At 42.0% G+C, this 20,784-nt stretch overlaps 1 protein-coding gene across 1 annotated transcript in view; it reads left to right on the forward strand.

Annotated features, from left to right (window-relative positions):
* The window catches only part of TTLL11 (tubulin tyrosine ligase like 11), a gene marked incomplete at both ends in the record, with an annotated part of 196,336 nt that overhangs the window by 28,361 nt on the left and 147,191 nt on the right, over positions 1-20,784 (forward strand). Inside the window, 2 exon segments of the mRNA XM_084236353.1 lie at positions 9,662-9,758; positions 15,576-15,709. Of these exon segments, the coding sequence (XP_084092479.1) occupies positions 9,662-9,758; positions 15,576-15,709 (231 nt within the window).

Consider the following 20,784-nt stretch of genomic DNA (forward strand, 5'->3'; position numbering starts at 1 on the left):
CTCTCAGAGCCTCGGTCGCCCGTCCTGTAAGAGGGGGCTGTAACAGCTGTCACAAGGTGGGGTGGAGATTGAGTGTGGGTAAAGGGCTTAGGTCTGGACGTGTGGTAGATGTTTAGCAGGAAGATGCCTACCAGCACAATAGCAATCCACCTCAGCCTCTGCATGAGCTCCTGGAAGGTCAGGTATCTACCTCATTCTTCCTCCTGTTTTCTCCCCTCCAGCTTCATCTCCTCCCACTAACCTTCTGCTGCCACAGGTGAAGCCATTCCCAACAGTCTGAGCAAATGGCTTGACTCAAAGGCATGGCTTGCTTGTGTGTTGAACAAATGAGTGACTGGCTGGCTGAGTCATGGCGCCTTCAGACAGGCTTTCTGGTGGCAGCAGCCTCTATGGAAAGTTCTGAGTTGGCCTGGGCCTCTTAACCACAGGGGATAAGCTACCCTAAGAGATGGCAGGAGTGACTTCAGGAGACGTCTGATCTCCCCTGTGGAAGGAAAAGTGCTGTTAAAATGGAAACCTGATTTGCCTTATTTCCATTTCAGTTAATAAACACATTTAAAGTTCTGCTGTCGAAGAGACTGGGTAATTGGAGGCCTAGTGGTGAAGTAATATAATTTACTCACAGTGAGGGGGTAGAAAGCAGGGAGATTACTGTTGATGATTTTGCAGAGCATAATGGAGTTAATTTATAATTTATAATTGATACTGGAGCTCTTTTCCATAGGCTGAATTATGATGGAATAGAGTGAGGATCATTTAACGTGGTTGTTTTGTTGTTTGTGTCACCCTTATGAATTCAAACGTGGAAAAAGAACAGACTGCTAAATTGGCATCTAATCTTTTCAGAGCTATTTGCTAAATAAACTGGAATTTTAATTAAAACTGCAAGCCAAGAGGTAAATCACTTTAGAAGTTTGTGAAGTTTTTTTTTTTTTTCTCTTGCCTAATATAATTACTACTAATAAAGGTTCTTTACGGGTGGGAAATTAGACACCAGAATAAATAACTGGAGGAGATTGCCACAGGGCACGGAAATTATGTAAGGGGCAAGGTGAGCTTCCCCTCCTGCTGACATGGGCTTTTTTTTTTTCTGTCGTTAAATTGTTGTGTAACAGTTTTGATCTCCTTAAAAAGCGTTGTGATGAGAAGCAGAGGCAAGGTGGACCACAGACCTCACGGCAGCTCTTCCAACTTTAATTCATATGAGCCAATTATAATGAATGGATTTAATAAAAAATACAACATGCTTTGGTGATTAACTCAGCGAACAACGGATGGCACCCTGAGCCAGAGCCTCATGTTTGCAATAACGAAGAAGTGAACAGGAAAAGGACACTTCATAGATCACAAGAATTGCTACTTTCCAGCAAAAGGTTGTTAATTACTTATCCTCTCGCTATATTTATTGGCTCTATTAGAGGATGAGTAATTATTGTCTTCCTAGGAAGCCCTTGGAGCCAGACGGCGCCTTTATTACACGGGAAGGCTCCTCGGAGCACTAGTTATCGCTGTGGGAAGCTCTCCATTCTGCGTCTCCAGCCACCGGGAACCTGGAGGAGGTGGGGCAGGAAAGTCAGCCCATGGGTTTAAGAGAAGTGGACGCTTCCAGCACATCAGCTGTCCAGGCAGTTCTTCTCGTGGGCCTGGCAGTGCCCTCTTGCTCCTCCGTGCTTTTCCCGTGCCTGCTCCCAGGGCCTGCTTCTCTGTGGCCAGTCCCCTCTCTCCCAGGCTCAAACAGCTTCCTCTTGTGTCTGGCTTCCCTCGTCTCCCTCCACCACCCTCCGGTCTCCATTGACAAGGGCTAGCATAGCTCTGCTCAACTAATTCTCTGGGCTCATCTCCACTGCCGGATCAAGTTCAATCTCCTCAGATCACCCTGGGAGCCCTTCATGATCTGTCTGGGCTTCCTGGACCATTCCAGCTTGGTCTCCTGACCTACCCTGGGCTCCTGGCACATGGAAGGAACTTCTGGAGCTCTCCCTGACTTCCTGCCTTGCACATAGTCTTCCCTCTTCCCCCTTCCTCCACCCTCTCTATCCTCATCCCTCCTGTTCATCTCTGCCCTGTACCCAGCTCAACGGGCCCCTCCATGGGGAGATTTACCTCATCTGGAACAGAAACAATCATGCCTCTTTCTGGGCCCCTGTGTGGCATGTTTTCAGGAAGAATACATTTCTCTCTTAACACAGCCATCCCGACCCAGGCTGAGTCTGAATCCCTGGAGCTATGCTTGATTCACAACAGTTTTTTAAGCAGTGGATTTGTCGAGGGCCAGCTGCTGCTTTCTCTGCCATTGGGGATGCCTGCGACTCTTCCTCTCTGTCTTTCTCACCAAGGGACTTAATTAGGGGAAGGCAACCCAGGAGGGTCGCTCTCAAACATTCTGCACTTGGACCCATTTAGCTCCTACTATGTGCGAGGCAAATCACCAACGTTCTGTCTCACATCCTTGTTATTAACCATCAACACCTCCTGGGAGGGAGGCTTTATGATTCCTCTTTCTCAGAAGATGAAACCAAGACCCACAGTATCTGGCAGGGCTGAGATTTGAATGCGGGCTCCTAGACCCAAGTCATGGAGCACTGGGCCAAGTCCAGTTTACCTTGGAGACTAGGCACACAACAGGATGACAGGCACCCTCAAGTACCTGGGTGTAGCTTGTGCATGTTCAACCTCAAGCTGGTCTCTGGCTCTTCTGGGTACTGTCTTATCACTCAGTAGGCGTGAGGTGAAGGGTGATGGAAAGAACGGAAGAGAAGGAGGAAACCATCATTTTTTGAACACCTGCTGCGTCCCAGGCGTCATGTGCCAGGCAGGGTGCTTGGCAGCTCCCACTCATCATGATGGTCTGATAACCCAACCACGGGGCATTATGTCCCCATGGAGGAAACAGGCTTGCCGTTGCCCATCCCCTACATACTCCCCCTGCCCCCCACTAGCCCCATGTGAGATGCTGCAGCCAGGAAACTGGTGTGTCCCTCCCCAGCCCGCGGAGGTCTTTCCCACGGGCAGGAGGGAGCCTGGAGCCCCCAGTCCGGTGGTTGGCTCTTCTGGTTCGCCTGGGAGGATAGCGATGCCATTAGCTGGCCTGTGAGCAGCAGAGAAAGGAGGGAGCTGACATCTCTCTCAGGCTTGAAAGGGGCTCACTTCTTTTGATATGCTCACATTGGGCACAAAGAAGTGTGTTCCATCTGGTTGCACCCTTCAGGATTTGATGGATTTCCATCCCGATTTTCTTTGTCTGCTTTCTTGATTAAAAAAAAGACTGCTAACATTTTAGTCCATGCTTGAAGGGCAATTGCTCAGTCCTTTCCTTGTCTCAACTGGCCTTCTTCAGCCTTTTCTGTGCCACATTCTCCCTTGAAGTGTGCTTTGCACGGTCTGCTATATGTACTCCTCTGCTCGCCCCAAGTAATCCAGCTAGTGGAGTCCAAAGAGCACGAATTCTGGGCTGGCCACTTATTAGCAATGGGAGTGTATTTTTTCATGTGCAAAATGGAGGCAAACATGTAAGATATCTGGCACATATTTAAGTGCTCAATAAACAGTAATTACTATATTAATTATAAGAACATACGTGTCTTAAATACCTTCATTCTTAGAAGCCTTTCTTTTTCTGTGACCCTATTCTAAGACTGAAATGGTGAACTCAGTGTCTGTTGCTCTGGAACAAATTCCCCCCACCCCCGTCCCCCTCTACTGCTTGGCAGCTTAAAACAACACGTTTCTATCACCTGCTGTTTCTGAGAGTTAGTAATCTCCGCATGGCTGAGCTGGTGGTTCTGGTATAGTCTCTCGCGCGGCTGCAGCCAAGCCTTTGACCAGGGCAAGTCTCCAAGGACTTGTCTGGGCTGAAGGATCCACTGTCAAGCTCACCTGCATGGCTGTTGAAAGGAAGCTTTGATTTCTTACCTCTCCCTGGGCTTCCTCAAGCAAGTGATGAGAGAAAGGGGCGGGGACAGGGGGGACCATCTTTTTATAAAGCTATCCTAATATTGGAAGTGACGTCCCTTCACCTCAGTGGTGACGACGGGTCATGGAGACCAAGCCTGTGACAATGTGGAAAACTATGCAAGGATCTGAGTCCCAGGAGGCATTGTCGCCTGCCTGGCACAGATGGGTAGAAAGAAGAACAAATACCTCCACCCTGAAGCATTCTTCGTGGTAGGAGGCAGCCGTGGAAATCTTCATGCCCTGCAAGGCGGTGACTGTTCCACAGAGTCAAGGCAGCATCGGAGAGAAATCCATTAATTGCCTGGGGCATCGGGAAGGCTTCCCAAGTGCAGGTGCACCGCGGTGTGCTTCATCAAGAGCCGTCCTAATGATGCTTGGTGTTTGGTTGGCATCTTTTTAAATTGAAGTTCCTCATTGAGGTGATTACCTTGGACTATCTATTAAAAATAATAACCCATCCTATATAATAGCAATTTACTGGGTCCCCAGCGCTTTCCCATGCATCACCTCGGACCAGCCAGTGGTCCTGGCAGGCAGATGTGTTTCTTGTGCTTCTTTCTTTTATTGTAGATGATTCGCTGAGGCTTCGGGGACATTGGCTGGGTGGCAACTTCTCTGGGTGGGTGGTTGCAGGCGGGACTTGAGCCTGGGTTTTCCTAGTCCAAGTATTGTGCGTTGGTCTCCCCTTCCTGATGACCCCTACCTCCCCCAAGAGCCTTCCCCCATAATGCACTGCACATGTGCTCTCCCGTAACGAAGATTATTTGGTGCTTTCATGTCTAATCACTTGAAAGATTTTCAGCTCCTGAAGCTTTATGAAGAAAATTATTCCCCAAGTATGGAAATATGAACTGTGCCTTCATCAGCGTTCACTGTGAAATTTCATTTTGTAAAATCCCCTGGGGCCCCTCAAGAGAGACCTGAGCATCATTCCTAAAGCACCCACAGGCTCAAAGGACATTGAATGGGCTCCTTTCTTAACTGACCCTGGTGAACTCGCGAGCTTGCTGCAGGCCTGCTGGGCAAGCGGGAGGATTCTGGGTCTGCTGGAGTCTACACTTCCTTCGTGGTGAGGGATGAGGGCCGGTGAGTCATGGTAGCACGTGTGATGAGGTAGACCGGTGGGCCTCAGGTCTAGACCAGCATGTGTGGCAAGGTGCGTGGGCCTGGGAATCAGGCAAAGGGGGAGTTGGGAGATAGCCCCTTGGAGGAGCGAGCAGGTAGTCAGGCCAGGTCAGAAGACCCCAGGCCACAGAGAGCAGCACACAGGCTGCTTCACCCATGGTCCTCGGACAAAAACAGAGACAAGACATGGACAGTGACAACACTCAGGCCTTCTGACCCCCAATCCAGCGCTTTTTCCAAAAAGATTTGAACAGAACAAAGGAAAGATAACTCCCAGATTTAGAACCAGGGTGAGCAGGAGGATGGTGCAGACCTTGAGAACAGTGGGGTGTGGGGTGTCTGAGAAACATTTGTTTGTTTCCAATCGCCCCATGAGATTCCGTGCAGCATTCCAGGCTCGGAGTGCTCAGCCTCAAGGAGCTTGAGCAGACAGGTCTTTGGTTATTGTTTTACTGTGGTCAAGTAGGCATCACATAAAACTGACCATCTTCACCCATGGCAGGTGTACAGCTCTTTGGCATCGAGCACCTTAACATTGTACAACCATCACCACCAACCATCTGCAGAATAGTTGTTCTTCACAATCTTTCCAAATGGAGATACTGATTTTCCCTCCCTGCGCCCCTGTCCCAACACTCTGCTGTCTGTATGGCCTGATGGCTCTCAGCCTCTAGTGCAAGTGGAGTCGTACAATCTACCTCTTTTTCCCATGTCCATCACTTAGCATAATGTCTTCAGAGTTCACCTGTGTCGTAACAGGCGTCAAGATTTCATTCCTTCTCGATACTCCGTGATATTACAGTGTATTATACACCACATTTTGCTTCTCCACTGAAGGACAGTCGATGGATCCTAGAGCTGTTCCTACCTTTTGGCAGTTGTGAATGATGCTGTTATGAATGTTTGTGTACCAAGATCTGTTTGAGTCCTTGATTTCAATTCTGTTGGGTATATACCCAGAAGTAGAATTGCTGAATCATGCAGTACTTTCATTTTCCACAGTGGCTTTTTACATTGCCAATGCACAAGGGCTCCAATTTCTCTATGTCCTCATCAACACTTGTTATTTTCTTCTTATTATTTTTATAATAAGTCATCCTAATGGGTATAAAGTGGTATCTTACTGTGGTTTAGATTTGCATTTTCCTAATGGTTGGTGATGTTGAATACCCTTTCATGTGCTTATTAGCCATCTGCGTATCTTTGAAGAAATGTCTATTTAAGTCCTTTGCCCATATTTTAGTTGTTTTGTCATTGTTGTTATTGAGTTGCAGGAGTTTTAATATATTCCAAATATTAATCCCTGATCAGATATACAATTTTCAAATGTTTTCTTCCATTCTGTTGATAGTGTCCTTCGATGCAAGAAGATTTTAACTTTGATGAAGTTCAGTTTATTTATTTGTTCTTCTGTTACTGGTGCTGTTGGGGTCAGAGTAAAGAAGTCACTGCCAAATCCAATGTCGCGAAGCTCTTATGATTAAACCTTTGATCCATTTTCAGTTTGTATTTTGTATATGGTATAGGATAAGGGTTCAGTCTCATTTTTTCACATGTGACTATCCAGTTTTCCCAATACCAGCTATTGAAAAGATCACCCTTTTGGAAGAGTCATTTCATCCTTGTCAAAATATGAAGGGTTATTTCTGGGTTTTCTATCCTACTTCATTAGTCTATATGTTTGTCTGTATGTCAGTACCACACTATTAAAAAATGAGCTATTTTAGATTCATAGCAAATTGAGCAGAAGGGACAGATTTCCTATAAACTTAATGTCCCTGCATATGCACAGCCACCCCCACCATCAACATCCAGCACCAGAACGATACATTTGTTACAACAGATGAACCTACATTGATATATCATTATCACCCAAAGTCTGTAGTTTATGGTAGGGTTCACATTTGGGGATATACATTCTGTGGATTTGGACAAATGTAAAATAACATGTACCCACTTTTATGGGATATAGGGTAGTTTCACTGCCCTGAAACTCCTCTGTGCTGTCTAATCATCCCTCCCTCCCTCTAGACTCCTGACAATCACTGCTATTTTTCCTGTCTCCTTAGATTTTGCCTTTTCCAGATTGTCACATAGTTGGAATCATATAATATATAGACTTTTCAAATGGGCTTCTTTCACTTAGAAATACACATTTCAGTTTCCTCCATTTTTTTTCCTCATGGCATGATAGATAATTTCTTTTAGTGTTTGTTAATATTCCATCGTCTGGATGTACCACAGTTTATTTATCCATTGACTTATTGAAGGTCATGTCGGTTTCTTCCAAATTTTGGCAATAATCAATAAGCTGCTATAAACGGTTGTGTTTAAGTTTTTTGTGGACATAAGTTTTCAACATTTGGATAAATACCAAGGAGCACAATGGCTGTATCCCATAGTACGAGTATGTTTAGTTTTGTAAGAAACTGCCAAAATATCTTCCAAAGTAGCTGTATCATTTTGCATCCCCACCAACAACAATTGAGAATTCCCGTTGCTCGATATCTTCATCAGCATTTGGTATTGTTCGTGTTTTGGATTTTGGCCATTTTAATAGATGTGTACTTGTATCTTGTCATTTCACACACTGTTTTGATTACTATAGCTTTGTTATAAGTTTTGATAACAGGAAGTATGACACCTCCAACTTTATTCTTTCTTTTTAAGTTTGTCTTGGTTACTTAGGATCCCTTGAAATTCCATATGAATTTCAGGGTGTACTTTTTTTATTTCTGTAAAAAATTCATTGGGGTTTTAGTAGGGATTACATTGAATTTGTATATTGTTTTAGGTAGAATTGATATTTTAACAATATGAAATCTTTCAATCCATGAACATAGGATATTTTTCCATCTTTAATTTCTTTCAGCAACATTTCATAATTTTCTCTAAGTCTTTCTCTTTCTTGGTTAATGCCCAAATATTTTATTCTTTTTTGATGCTACTATAAAAAGAATTGTTAATTTTATTTTTGGGTTGTTCATGGCCAGTATAGAAAAACAACTGATTTTTATGTGTTTATTTTATAACTTGAAACTTTACTGAATTTATTATTTCTAACAGTTTGTGTGTGTGTATGTGCATGCGTGCATACCTTTAAGATTTTCTACATATAGGATCATATCACCTGCAAACAGAGGGAATTACTTCTTCCTCCTCATGTGGATGCCTGTTATTTCTTTCTCTTGCCTATTGCTCTGGCTTGAACTTTCAATAATGTGTTGAAGAGCAGTGTCCAATTCCTGATCTTAAAGGGAAGGCTTTCAGTCTTTTATCATTGAGTATGATGTTACTCAGTCTTTTATCATTGAGTATGAAGTTGTTTTTAAAAAGAACTTTAAAAAAGGTGGGATTATAAGACTGGGATCCATTTATAATTGTATTTTTTTATATTCTAAGATCTAGCAAAGTGTCTAGCACATAGTAATAATTGGAAGGATAGGTCTTAAAATAAAGATAGTTTCTCAAAACTGAATGAGCTAAAGGCACTTCTTACTGAAGGGTTGATTTGGGATTCAGGAGAGTGGCAAGGATTGCAGGCAACCAGAAGGGTAATAAGGAAGCATCAATTCCACAGACACAAATGTTAGCCTCACATTACAGGCAGGAGAGCCCCTTGGATAGTCTGCTTTTTAGAGAGAACTTTCTGGTGAAGTTTTTCTTCCCTTTTCATATTAGCATGTAACAGCTGGAAGAAAACAACATATGTTGTATCTCTTTATATTTATGAGTACTGAATTAATAACTTCAATCTATTGGATGCAAAGAAAATGAGTGAAATGCTATAAATTATAGATGACAGTTGTTAATGCTAATAGAGTATGTAACTTATGCTTTACTTTGGCACAATTTTGAATAGTGTGAATGATTTAAAGGGCTTAAGTCTGTTTACCTTTATTTTAATTTGGAATATTTGGAAAGCATGGTGTTGCCACCATTTTATGAGTAACTCTGTATTCCTCCATCAGAGTTTAATCCTCTCAACCTAGAGTTGATAAACATTCTGATTGACTATGGGCTTAGAACAGAAAAATCAAATGATTTTATGAAATGTGTTGGCATTTCTCCCCATTTAGACTTTTACCAAGTTGGTTGTACATATGAACTACCAAGAGAGAGAGAAATCAGTCTTTTGGCAGTGGGTTCAGAATTACAATTTTCAGTGAAAGAAGAATATGTTTTGGGATTTCAATAGTCCTGAATTCAAATCCTGATTCCTTCCCTTACCGGCTCTTTCTCAGCGCTGATTTTCTCATCAGTAAAATGGGACTAATTCTTTTTAGGGTAGTTATAAGGATTAAAATGGGAAGAGTGCCTTTAAAGTTACTAGCAGTGCCTGCCACACAGAATCAGAACTCCGCCCTTCAGGGGCTGTGATCCTGAGCAGGTTACTCAGCCTGTCTCAATCTGTTTCTTCACCCATGAAACGGGAAATTATATCACTACCTCCTGCATGTGTCCTATACGAGCATCCGGTCACACGATATAGGCCAGGGTGCCAGGACTGTACATAACAGGCACTCAGTGTGGGAGCTGCTCCTGTTGTCCTTGTACTAATCACATTTCCTCTTTCCTCTAGTTCCCATTTGGCCGACGTCTGCCTTGTGACATCTACTGGCATGGAGTTTCATTTCATGACAATGACATATTCTCCGGTCAAGTGAACAAGTTTCCAGGTATCAGCTGTTACTGTTGGCATTTAAAAGTATTTCTAGGGTTGAGTCTGAGGGTACATTCTTCTATAAAAACATGACAGTGTTTGCAGATGAAAGTCAAGGACTCTTAATTGGGAATCGCTGCCTGCATTCTGCCTCAGGGACATTACCTTGGGGAGGGAGGTGATCGGGACTTCACCCGCCCAAGGCTTGAAGACTGGAGGTTCAGAGCATAAGAAAACAGGCTTTGCTGGTCTAGTTCCACTGGAAGCACATGATTTTCACCTTTTAAGTTGTAGATATAATATGGGGTGTAATGAGGGAACTGTAGTCTCAAAAGAAAAAAAGAAAAAAGAACATTTCAGTCAAATAGTTTGCAGAAACAGAAGTACTAAAAGCCTAGGACTCGATCACAGAATCACAGAAATGGGTTAGCAGCTTCCCTTTTCTTGAAGTCTCTTATTGGGAGGTCTCATTTAAAAACCCAGCACACCAGTCTCTGCGCTAGGGATGGTGGCAGACAGCGTCTGCCTTGAACTTGAGGACATTATCTCAGTCCCTTGGTGCCAGAAAAGTGGCCTAATCAACATTTGAACATACCTGCCCTGGCTCCACTTCTAGCACCCTCATATACCACTTCATTTTACTTTTGCTCTCTATCCCCTCTCTGATGCTTGGGTTGTTATTCATCATCTTTATGGCTGAGGAAAAGGGAGGTTAGGGTCAGCTCCAGGAGTTGGTGAGAAAGGAACATTTGGTTAAGCTGGGCATGATCACAGCCTGAAGGTCTGTCACTTATTTTCAGAAATTGTAACATAAAATGACAAACCATGGATACCACAATAATAATTTCTCAAAAGAGCATCACCCTGAATCCCATCCCACATTTAACAAAGCCTCAATGTATTTTGGTATTTACCCCCCAAGCCCTAGCCAGGCTGGGGTATCGGTTCTACATAGTTGCCAGCAGCACGTAGTGCTGGACTAGAAGGTGTTTTCTCTTGGCATCATTATCGGTTTTGCTTATTTTAAGAAGGAGATTCAATTTACTCTTTTTTCTTCAACATCCTCTGCTACGTTTTTAAGAAAACACCTCTCAGGAAGCCCCAAACTCTCACCTCCTTCATGCCTTGGGGTGCCGTGGGTTTTCCACTAAGCCGCAGATTTCCTTGCACCTCACTGGGCTGAGGCTCACCCAGGACCTGGCGCAGGAAGCAAGCTTGCCTCTGGGTGATGCAGGCATTTCTCTGCAGGGCAGTGTCTTCACAGTGTTCCAGGGCCCAGTCATTGGCGCCTCAAGTGTGAACTCTGCTCTGGTGGGTGATAGTCCATCTTGGCTAAGACCCTCTCCCACCAGCCAGTGTCTTGTAACTACACGCGGCACAGACCCAGGGTCCCCGCAACAACATACTGGGTTACAAGAGCCTCTAGATCCAGGAAGACCCAGAGCTTCGTCTTCCCTTGGTATTTACACAGGGACATAGATTTTGTTGTCCAGTAGCGTGCAGCTGACTTTCCACTTTTACTGGTTTCCAGGGAAACCAGAAAATTAGCCCAAGGTCAGATCTGCCCTTGAGGAAGAGAAAGGGTTTTGTCAGGGAACAAGGACAATCCTTGCAGCCAGGGTCCTCGCACACCAGTTGCAAGAGACAACCTGTATTTTCTCCAGGTTGCTGCTCAGAAAAGGTGACCTTTAATGCCACCGAAAACACGGGCAAACAGAATTGGGAGAAAACAGCTCTTTGGATATGACAGGAGCTCTTGAAGCATGAATCAGGAAATGAAACTTTACATTTCATGTGCAAATGAAAATGTACCTTTTCCCATTTGCTCAGACCTTCTCAAATGGCAGGGAAGAAGTAGCAGCTATGGCTCGACACTGGAGCACATGCTAGGACCAAACAAACCTAAAGGACCAGTTACATGAAAATAGCTGCCACTGTTCATTCCCCGGGAGCACGTTCGCCCTCCCGTATTCCACATACCAGTGATAAGAACAGACGATTTTCCACTTTACTAACAGCAATTAATTAGCTCTAATGACAAAGCTGGCTCTGGAACTTCTAGGCAGTGGGCCGTGCTGTCCCGCCCTCTGCCTGGTGACAGACAGCCACCCGGCGCCCCGGGGCCATTACAGGACAATCTGTGCTGTGGCTCCAGTTTGCATCCAAGCTTATCTCCTGTCCCTCGGCTATCCCATGACTCCAAAAGCACCGTTTCTATTACTTAGAGTAAATTCCTGAGGAGGAGCCAGGCAAGAGCAAACACTCCACAAGCTGAAAGCTGAAAGCCTCTGGGTACGCATATGGAAGTGATTTATTTTCTTTGTGTCAGCACATTAGATTTTAGCCACTTTTCTATGGGCAATTTCCTTCGAGATCTGTGATTGTATCTTAACTGATGAATTAAGACTTTCTATAAAAAATAATCCGATTTACATATGTCTTTATTTTGAGAAAGTTCAGAACTGTCGATTCTCAGCTTATGAGCAACAGTCTTTTGTTTTGTTTTGTTTTGTTTGCTGCATTTCAGGTCTGGGATGTGGAGGGGTGGGCTCCTGGCAGGTGGTACCTAAGAACTACCTACCCCATGAGGGGACTTTCTGTCAGAGGGGGAGGGCTCCAGGGAGGAATTTGCCTGTCATTCAGTGAAGAGCTTGTGGCTCAGGATGGCTCGAAAAGGGCAAGTGTGATAGGGAGGACAGAGGTGATAGGTAGGGGCCAAAGATCATGGGGTGCCACAGAAATTTTTAAGCCCAGACTGACACATGGGCCAGCGTGCATGTCGCAAAGATCAGCCAAAGGGGAAGCTACCAGGGGCAGTTGGGGAGGCTGAGGGAGGACCCAGAGCTCAGAGGCTGTTGCAGCATCCGGCCCAAGAATGATTGAGCCTGGGGCAGTGGAAACAGAGAGGAGGAGGTGGCCCTGATGGGGGTGCTTGCTGTTTGGGGGCTGCCGTGTGCTTTGGCCAAGAATTATAATCAGGAGTGATGTTTGGATTCAGCAGTGCTCCCAACCTGACTCAGATTTTGTTTGTTTTAATTGGGTCAAAGTAGGTCTGTGTGGGCCAGCCCGAGGGCCAAGCCTTGACGCTCATGTAACTGCACGTGGGATGAGTCCTTGCAGCAGACTGAAGGACGCAGGCCCAGAAGAAGCCCCAACTGGAGTTAAGGACTTTCCCAGTTGTTAGGGGAACTGCCACTATAGGGACGTTAGGGGCAGACCTTGTGGAGAAGCCCAGGTAGGCAGTCAGCTCAAAAGGATCTATTAGTGGGTAGCTGGACCCCAGACACTGGGCTAGCCACCGGCAGGAGGACCCGTCCCCTGTAGGGCAGGCTTGGGAGGGACTGAGGAAGGACACTGAAGAGAGCATGGCAACGGCATTGCTAAAGCAGCCACTTGGGCACTAGGAACCAAAGACAGGTTACCAAATTTTGGGGACAAAGCAATGACACCTCAGAAAAACAGTTGAAATTCTATTTACCTAAGTGGAGCAGAGAGTCAAGGCCAAAGTTAGAAGTGGGGAGATCTCATGGTTTCCCCTAGAGCGTCCACTTTATGACCTGAGTCCCAGAGCCTAGGGTAGGGGTTGCCCTAGAGGTCACGTGCTGTAGGTGCTTAGAGAAAGGAGGGCTGCCAATGGCCCCCACCCCTTTGCAGACATTTACTCCGGGGTCAGCTAGGAGCACAGCTAGGAGCACAGCTACTGTGGTCAGCACCTCACTGAGAAACAAGTGACGGCTCCCCACATCTGTCTTTGAACCAGCCACAGGCTCCTCGTGGGGTCTAATGAGGCGGGGGAGACACTCTTCCTGGCAGCGTTGGTTGGGAACACAGCTTAGACTTGGCGGAGAAACAAAGGTTTCCAAAGTAAGCAGAGAGAAGGAGGTTTGCACTGGTGCCTCCTGGAGTTAGCGGGTTAGGCAGGAGTAGGGGTGAGCAGACTGCAACCCACCTGCTGGATGTGTTGGGAAAGGTGACTGTTGGCTCGTAGGGATGTGCTTCTAAGGAGGACTGTTTTCAGTAGAGAACGGCCTGGAGACAGACGTACAGGTAATGTGGGAAACAGTCCTACTAGCTCCTGTGGGGCCCGATGACCCACGTTACAAAAGGGGCCTTTGCAGATTTAAAATGAGTATCTACTCCACTGGCTGGACCTTGACTTTCATGGAACTTTCTGGAACATCAAAATCTGACTCCTGTACTCAGTGCACTTCTTGTATTTTTCGGAAAGAGACTCTTTCCCTTACACCACTGTTAACACACAGGAGATGTCACACCACCTTCCCATCTGTCTGGAGGCATCGTCCCTCTGCTGTGGGGTGCGGTATGCTAGTCAGTTGTGAGGTTTGTACTTGAACACTATCGCTAAAATGCTGCTTAAATACAAGTAAAAAGGTTCAAAAAAACAAGTTGAAATTTTGTCTCCTGTACTTTAAAATGCTCAGCTCCAGTGTTTATGATTCAAAAATTCCAATTACCTGGGGGAAATGAAAGAAAATAGCTGTGATTTTCCAGATGCATGCTTATTTCTTGGGAAGCTCTGAACAGCGTCCTCAGTGAGTTTTCTTTAATATGGAAGAATCTAGAGCACAGTTTATTGGTACTTCTTAAGCTCCTTTATTTCTTACTTATTTCATCTCTATCACCTTCCAACCAAGAACCAAGAACCTGGGCACTGAAATCTTGAAGCTGTGATCTGGAGGTTTATTGCTCTTTTTAATACGCCGAGGAAAACAAGGAGGAGGTTATTCAACCTTCACTCTCAAATGTTCGCCCGATGCCTCCTGAGAAAGGAGTTTAGAGAAACCTCGTTCTTTCTGTCTGTGCCCATTTGGAATGTGTGATAATTTGGACATGCCAAGCTGGCACGAACCTCTGTGCTTTCTACTAAAAATAACTGTGCTAAGCACATCTTCTAGTGTCAGTAATGGAACTATTTAGCCTTTCTCACGGGGAGGCCAGTGGTAGTCTCCATTTTTAGCAGTGATCTTTGCCTTAAGAAATAAGCGTGGTAATATTTAAAAATAATTTTTCCTTGTTAGCTTGAAAGTTGCCTTTCAACTTGTAGAGGAGACTCCTTGTCTTCCCTTGTCAGAGTTACTAAAGGTGTGCCGAGGAAAAAAATGCACTGTTCTTTGAAAATGTTTTATAAGTGAGACATTTCAGTCCCCTCTGGGCATATTAATGAGATCTGATCAATGTCAGTCTCAGTACTTTAAACTGAAGAACTCCTACGGATTCCATTTTCCTCCAAAAACTCTAATTTATGCTGATATCCTTTTTACTTCCTGTCCTTAATTCAAGGAGACGGATTTTGTGCTGAAAGGTATATATTTTTCTGTGCCATTTCTTTAATACTCATGAAAGATTTAAACAAAGCAGCTTCACCAAGCTTCTCATAAAATAACCAAGAATCCACTAGATAATATTCTCTAGGCTATAAAATAAGATGGAAAGAATCCCACAAGTATGTTTGCTGGTCCCAAATCAAAGAGGACCTTGAGTTTTAAGTGCAAGATATAAATGCTTCTCTTTATTCGTGATCCAGGGGACTGGCAAAGTGGAATAATAAACTGGGTTGGAAATTCACTCTTTCAGACTGATGCTTCATTTTTATCAGGAGAAAAAAATCATCTGTCCGTTAGCTCAAGTTTTTCATTAGTTTGGTACATCTTTCCAAACTGAGTCACCGCTGCGGGGAACAACTCATACCTTTTTTAATCCTGTCTGAAAAAGTGAATCTGTTGGGTGGGTGGTTTTGAAAGTCCCCAATAATGGCTGTTTTATAGCTAGTGGCCCACTGTTGTTAAAACCTCACAGCTTCTCTTCTCCCCAGGCATGACGGAGATGGTGCGTAAAATTACTCTGAGCAGAGCGGTGAGAATCATGCAGAATCTCTTTCCAGAGGAGTACAACTTCTACCCTCGCTCATGGATTCTGCCTGACGAGTTCCAGCTCTTTGTTGCTCAGGTAGATGGCACTCTGTCCCCACGACCCTTGAATTACGTCATGGTTGCAACTGTGTCCTGGGTCCTGTGTGCTGGGAGCTGGGGCAAGGTATCCCCAGGAAGCTGAGACAGCTGCGGGGGTGTCTTAATAGTACACAAGTAGGTGTTGGAAGCAACCAAGGCAGCTTGCAGAGTAGCACGGTTAGGGTGACAGGTAGGTAAACTGAGGAAACTGGTCTTGACCAGAGGAGACAGGCCTGAGGCTGATAGTGAGAGCTGGGTCATGGAGTCAGGGCATCTGGAGGGAAAAAAGCTGGAGCAGCTGGTAGAGCCCAGAAGGGCACTGGGGCTGTGGAAGCGTGTCCTAGAGCTGGGGTGTCCCCAGCATCTCATGGTATGAAATGTGGGAAGTCAGGCTGCATTGATGTAGGTGAGACAAAATGAGGGGGAAAGCTTTTAAGGGTCCTGGCTTAAATTTATTCCAGAAGCAATTTTTAGATGACCCAGATCAAAGCAATATGTTGGAGTACGAAACGCTTGGTTGTGAAACACAGCCAGGAGTGGAGTTAAATTCAGAGCGGCCATTCTGGTTGGCCTGTCAATGGTTTCATTGAGGGCTGCTTCAAAGTCTTGAGCGACAGGCTCCAAGCCCCTCCCTCTGAGGATAACTAACAACAAACGCCTGATTGTTGATCCTACCATGCTCCCGGCACTGTGCTAGACGCATACTGTTACTCCTTTTAGTCCTTACAGCAATCTTGTGAAGTTGCTTGTGTTATTATCCCCATTTTATGGATGAGGAAATAGGAGCTTTGAGAAATGAAGTGATTTGCTCAAGAAGGAGTACTTTGCCCCTAGAGCGGCTTTCAACACTTAAGGTTTTGGAATCTACCTCTTTGCCTCCTTGTTGTCTTCTGTTTAACACTGATTTATAAAGTTTGTAGTAAAATTATGATTTACAAAATATAAAAGAAAGCTCTATGGGATGTTGATCATGTGGGTCTGTATACATGGAATTACGAACCTCAAATTGGTGTGCAAAGGCAAAGTATGCTTCAGTAACATTAATTTAAAAAATAAACTATCAACTCTACCCTACACTTGCTCCCCAATTTCTCACTTCTGTGCTCTGCTTATGTTATTGTGGCTCATACCTTTCTTTCCCATTTTACATCGATACCTAACTATTCCTGAAGGCCAAATTTAAATAAGATACCTACTGTGTTTTCAGAATCAGATAAGTGAAAAGACCATTTCCATCATCCTCAGAAGTTCCTCTGTGTCTCATTGCTGTCCATCCTCAGCCTCTGATCTGCACGCTTATTATAGATTGGTTTTGCCTGTTCAAGAAATTCATATAAATAGAACCATCTAGTAGGTATCTTTGGAGTCTATTTCATTTTTTTTTCAGAATTATATTTTTGAGATTCATCCATGTTTGTTGTGTAGATCAGTAGTTCATATTTTTATTGCTGAGTAGAGTTCCATAGTATGAATATACCACAATCTATTTATCCCTTCACCAATGAGTGGACATTTGGGTTATTTCAATTTGGGGGATATTAGAAATAAAACTGCAATGACTAATCATGGCCAACTATTTTGTGGATATTAGTTTTTATTTTTCTTAGGTAATAACTAGGACTGGAATTTATGGGCTGCATGGTTTGTGTATGTTTAACTTTGTAAGTTGCCGAACTGTTTTCTGAAATGGGCTTACCACTTTCTACTACCACCCAAGTGTGCGAGTTCTGTTGTCCAAGGCCATTGCCACTACTTGATGTTGTTAGTCTTTTGAATTTTAGGCATTCTGGCTAATTACAGTTGTGTATCTTTATGGTTTTAATTTACAACCCCCCCACCCCGATGACTAGATGTTGAGCATCTTTTCAAATGCTTTTTTTCAATATTTGAATATATTCTTTTGTTAAGTGTATATTCAAAATTTTTGCTTAGTTTAATGAGCATCTTATTTTTAGCTTGTTGGTTCTTTATATATTTAGAGACAAGTCTTTCGTATATGTATTGTTATGTATTTGTATATATGTTGTGAATATTTTATCGCACTTGACTTTTCCAAGTCTTAACTTTGAAGAGCAAAGCAAAAGTTTTTAATTTTGAGGAAGCTGATTTATGAGTTTTTTCTTTCATATTTTCTGCTTTTTGTAACATCTAAGATATCTTTACCTAACTAAAAGTTATGAAGAGTTTAGACTTTACTTTTTTTCTACATGCTTTGTAGATTTAACTTTTGTATTTTCCATGATCCATTTCAAGTTAGTTTTTGTGAGAATAAGGTTAGTTTTACTTATTTTTATTTGAATATTCTGTTGTTTCAGCATCTTTTGTTGAATTGATTGTCATTTCTTCTATTAAATTGGCTTGATATCCTTGTTGAAAACCAACTGACACATATCTGGACTCTGTTTTGTTCCACTCATCTGTATGTTTAGTCTTATGCTAATAATGCATATTATCTTAGTTACTATAGTTTTATAGTCAGTCTTGAAAATCAAGTTAGGTGAATCTTCCTACATTATTTATCTTCTGTATTGCTCTGGCTATTATAGGTCCTTTGCATTTCCATATCAATTTTGTAATCAAAATTACAAAGAATCCTGCTGGGACTTTGGTTGGAATTGCACTGGATTTGCAGATCAGTCTGGAGCAGTGGCCATCTTAACAATGTAAAGTCATTTAATCCATGATTTTTCCTTCTTTCTTCAAATCTTCTTTAATTTGTCTCTGCAATGTTTTATAGTTTTCAGAGTACAGGTCATCCACACATTTTGTTAAATTTATCCCTAAATATTTTCTTCTTTATGCTATTTTAAGTGGTGTTGTTTGACTTTCACTTTCCAATTGTTTGTTGCTAGTTATAAATATCCCAATTGACTTTAAAAATTTGAACTTATATGACTTAGTTTGATTCATTGGTCTTTAAATATTAAAGCAATGCATTTTCTCTCTAAGCAGTGCTTTAGATGCATCTAAAATTTTTTGTATATTATATTTTCATTATCACTCATCTCAAAATGTTCTCTAATTTCCCTTGGAGTTTCTTCTTTCAGTCATGGTTTATTTAGGAATGTGTTGTTTAATTATGAAAATAATTTTGAAATTTTCCAAGTATCTTTTTTCATTGATTTATAATTTAATCTTGTTGACATCAGAGAGTATATTGATTATTATCTCAATCCTTTAAAATTTACTGAAAGTTGTCTTGTGGCCCATACTGTTTGAGAATGTTCCATATGTACTTGAAAATGGTATATATTCTGGATTTGTTGGTACAGCATCTTATAATTGTCAATTAGTTGAAGTTAGTTCTTGGTACTGTATATCTTCCTTAGCAATTTACTGCATCTTTGATCTATTAGCTACTGGGTTTATTGAAATTTCCAATGCTCACTGTAATTTGTCTGGTTCTTATTTTGGTTCTGTCAGTTTTTACATTGTGTATTTTAAAGCTCTGTTACTACCTTGATGATGTGGCTCCTTTATAAGGTAACTTTCCTTGTCCTAAAGTTGACTCTGTTATTAATATAGCACTTTGGTTTGCTGTGGGTTAGTGTTTGCATAGTATATATATATATATTTACCATTATTTTACTTTAATGTATCTGCATCTTTAAAGAGTGTTTCTTGTTGATAGCATGTGATTGGGTTTTGGTCTTTTGTCTAATCTGACAATCCCTGCCTTTTAATTGGCCTGCTTAGCTCATTTATACTTAATGTAATCATCAGTGTCATTGTATTCAAGTAAATCATCTTGCTATTTCTTTTTTATTTATCCTATGTTTACATTAATTGGATTTTTTATTATTTTTTTTCCTCTTTATGTTTACCAGCTACACCTTTTTAAAAAATGGTTTCGGTTTTAGTTTTATAATCTAGGGTTTACAATACATCTTTATCACATTTATCAGTATGTATTACATACTTCAAGTAAACTATAAGTACCTTACACCAGTATGCTTGTATTCCCATTCCCATCCTCTATGCCACTGCGATATGTTTTACTTTTATGTTATAAACCTCACAATACATTGTTATTATTTTTGCTTTGAAAGCTAATTATCTTATGCAGAGACTAAAAGATGAATATATTTGGCTTCTATACTTACCTATATATTTACATTTTCAGCATTCTGCATTCCTTTATGTAGTTCTTGAATTCATCTGGGAATTATTTTCCTTCGACTTGAAGAATTTTCTTTAATAAATTTCTTGTAGTGCAGGTGTGCTTGTGACAGATTTTCTCAGCTTCTGTTTGTTTGAAAATGTCTTTATTTTGCCTTCAGTTTTAAAAATTATTTTGAAATAATTTTAGACTTACAAAAAAGTTGCAAAGATTTTTATATAGCGAGTAGTCATATTTCCTTCATTTAACTTCCCTCATGTTAACATATTATACAATTACTGAAACTGGAAAGTTATCATTGATATAATATTACTAAATAATTTACACATCTTATTTGCATTTTTGTCCTATTATTTGCATTTTGTCCTATTGTCCTATTAATGTCTTATTTCTGTCATGGCTCCACACCATGTTCTCTCACTGCATTTAATTGACATTTCTCCTTAGACTCCTCCAAGTTGTAATGGTTCCTTAGTCTGTCTTTGTCTTTTGTGACCTTGACTCTTTCGAAGAGAATCAGCCAATCATTATTTTTTAGACCATCCCTTCATTTAGTTTTGTCTGATTTTTTTCATGAATAGACATAGATTACACATATTTTTGTGTAAAAATGATATGACCTCCTCAATGTAGCATCAGGAGGGACATGATATTAAGATGTCATTTCTGGTGATAACTTTGATTCCCTCGTTAAGGTAGTATTTGCTAGGTTTCTCTACTGTAAAGTTATGACAGTGACTTTTTCATCATTAAGTATTATTGTGCAGAGATATTTTGAGATATTATTGTGCAGATAACCTATTTGTCTATTTTGAGATTTTGCAGATAACCTATTTGTCTCATACTTTAAAAATCATTTTAATTAATAACTGAAATAATACACTGAAAATGCTTTAATAAACTGAAAATATTTTAGTTATACTATTTGATACATGTAAAAATGCATGAAATCA

This window comes from Talpa europaea (assembly GCF_964194135.1).
Source record: "Talpa europaea genome assembly, chromosome: 7".
NCBI lineage: Eukaryota > Metazoa > Chordata > Mammalia > Eulipotyphla > Talpidae > Talpa > Talpa europaea.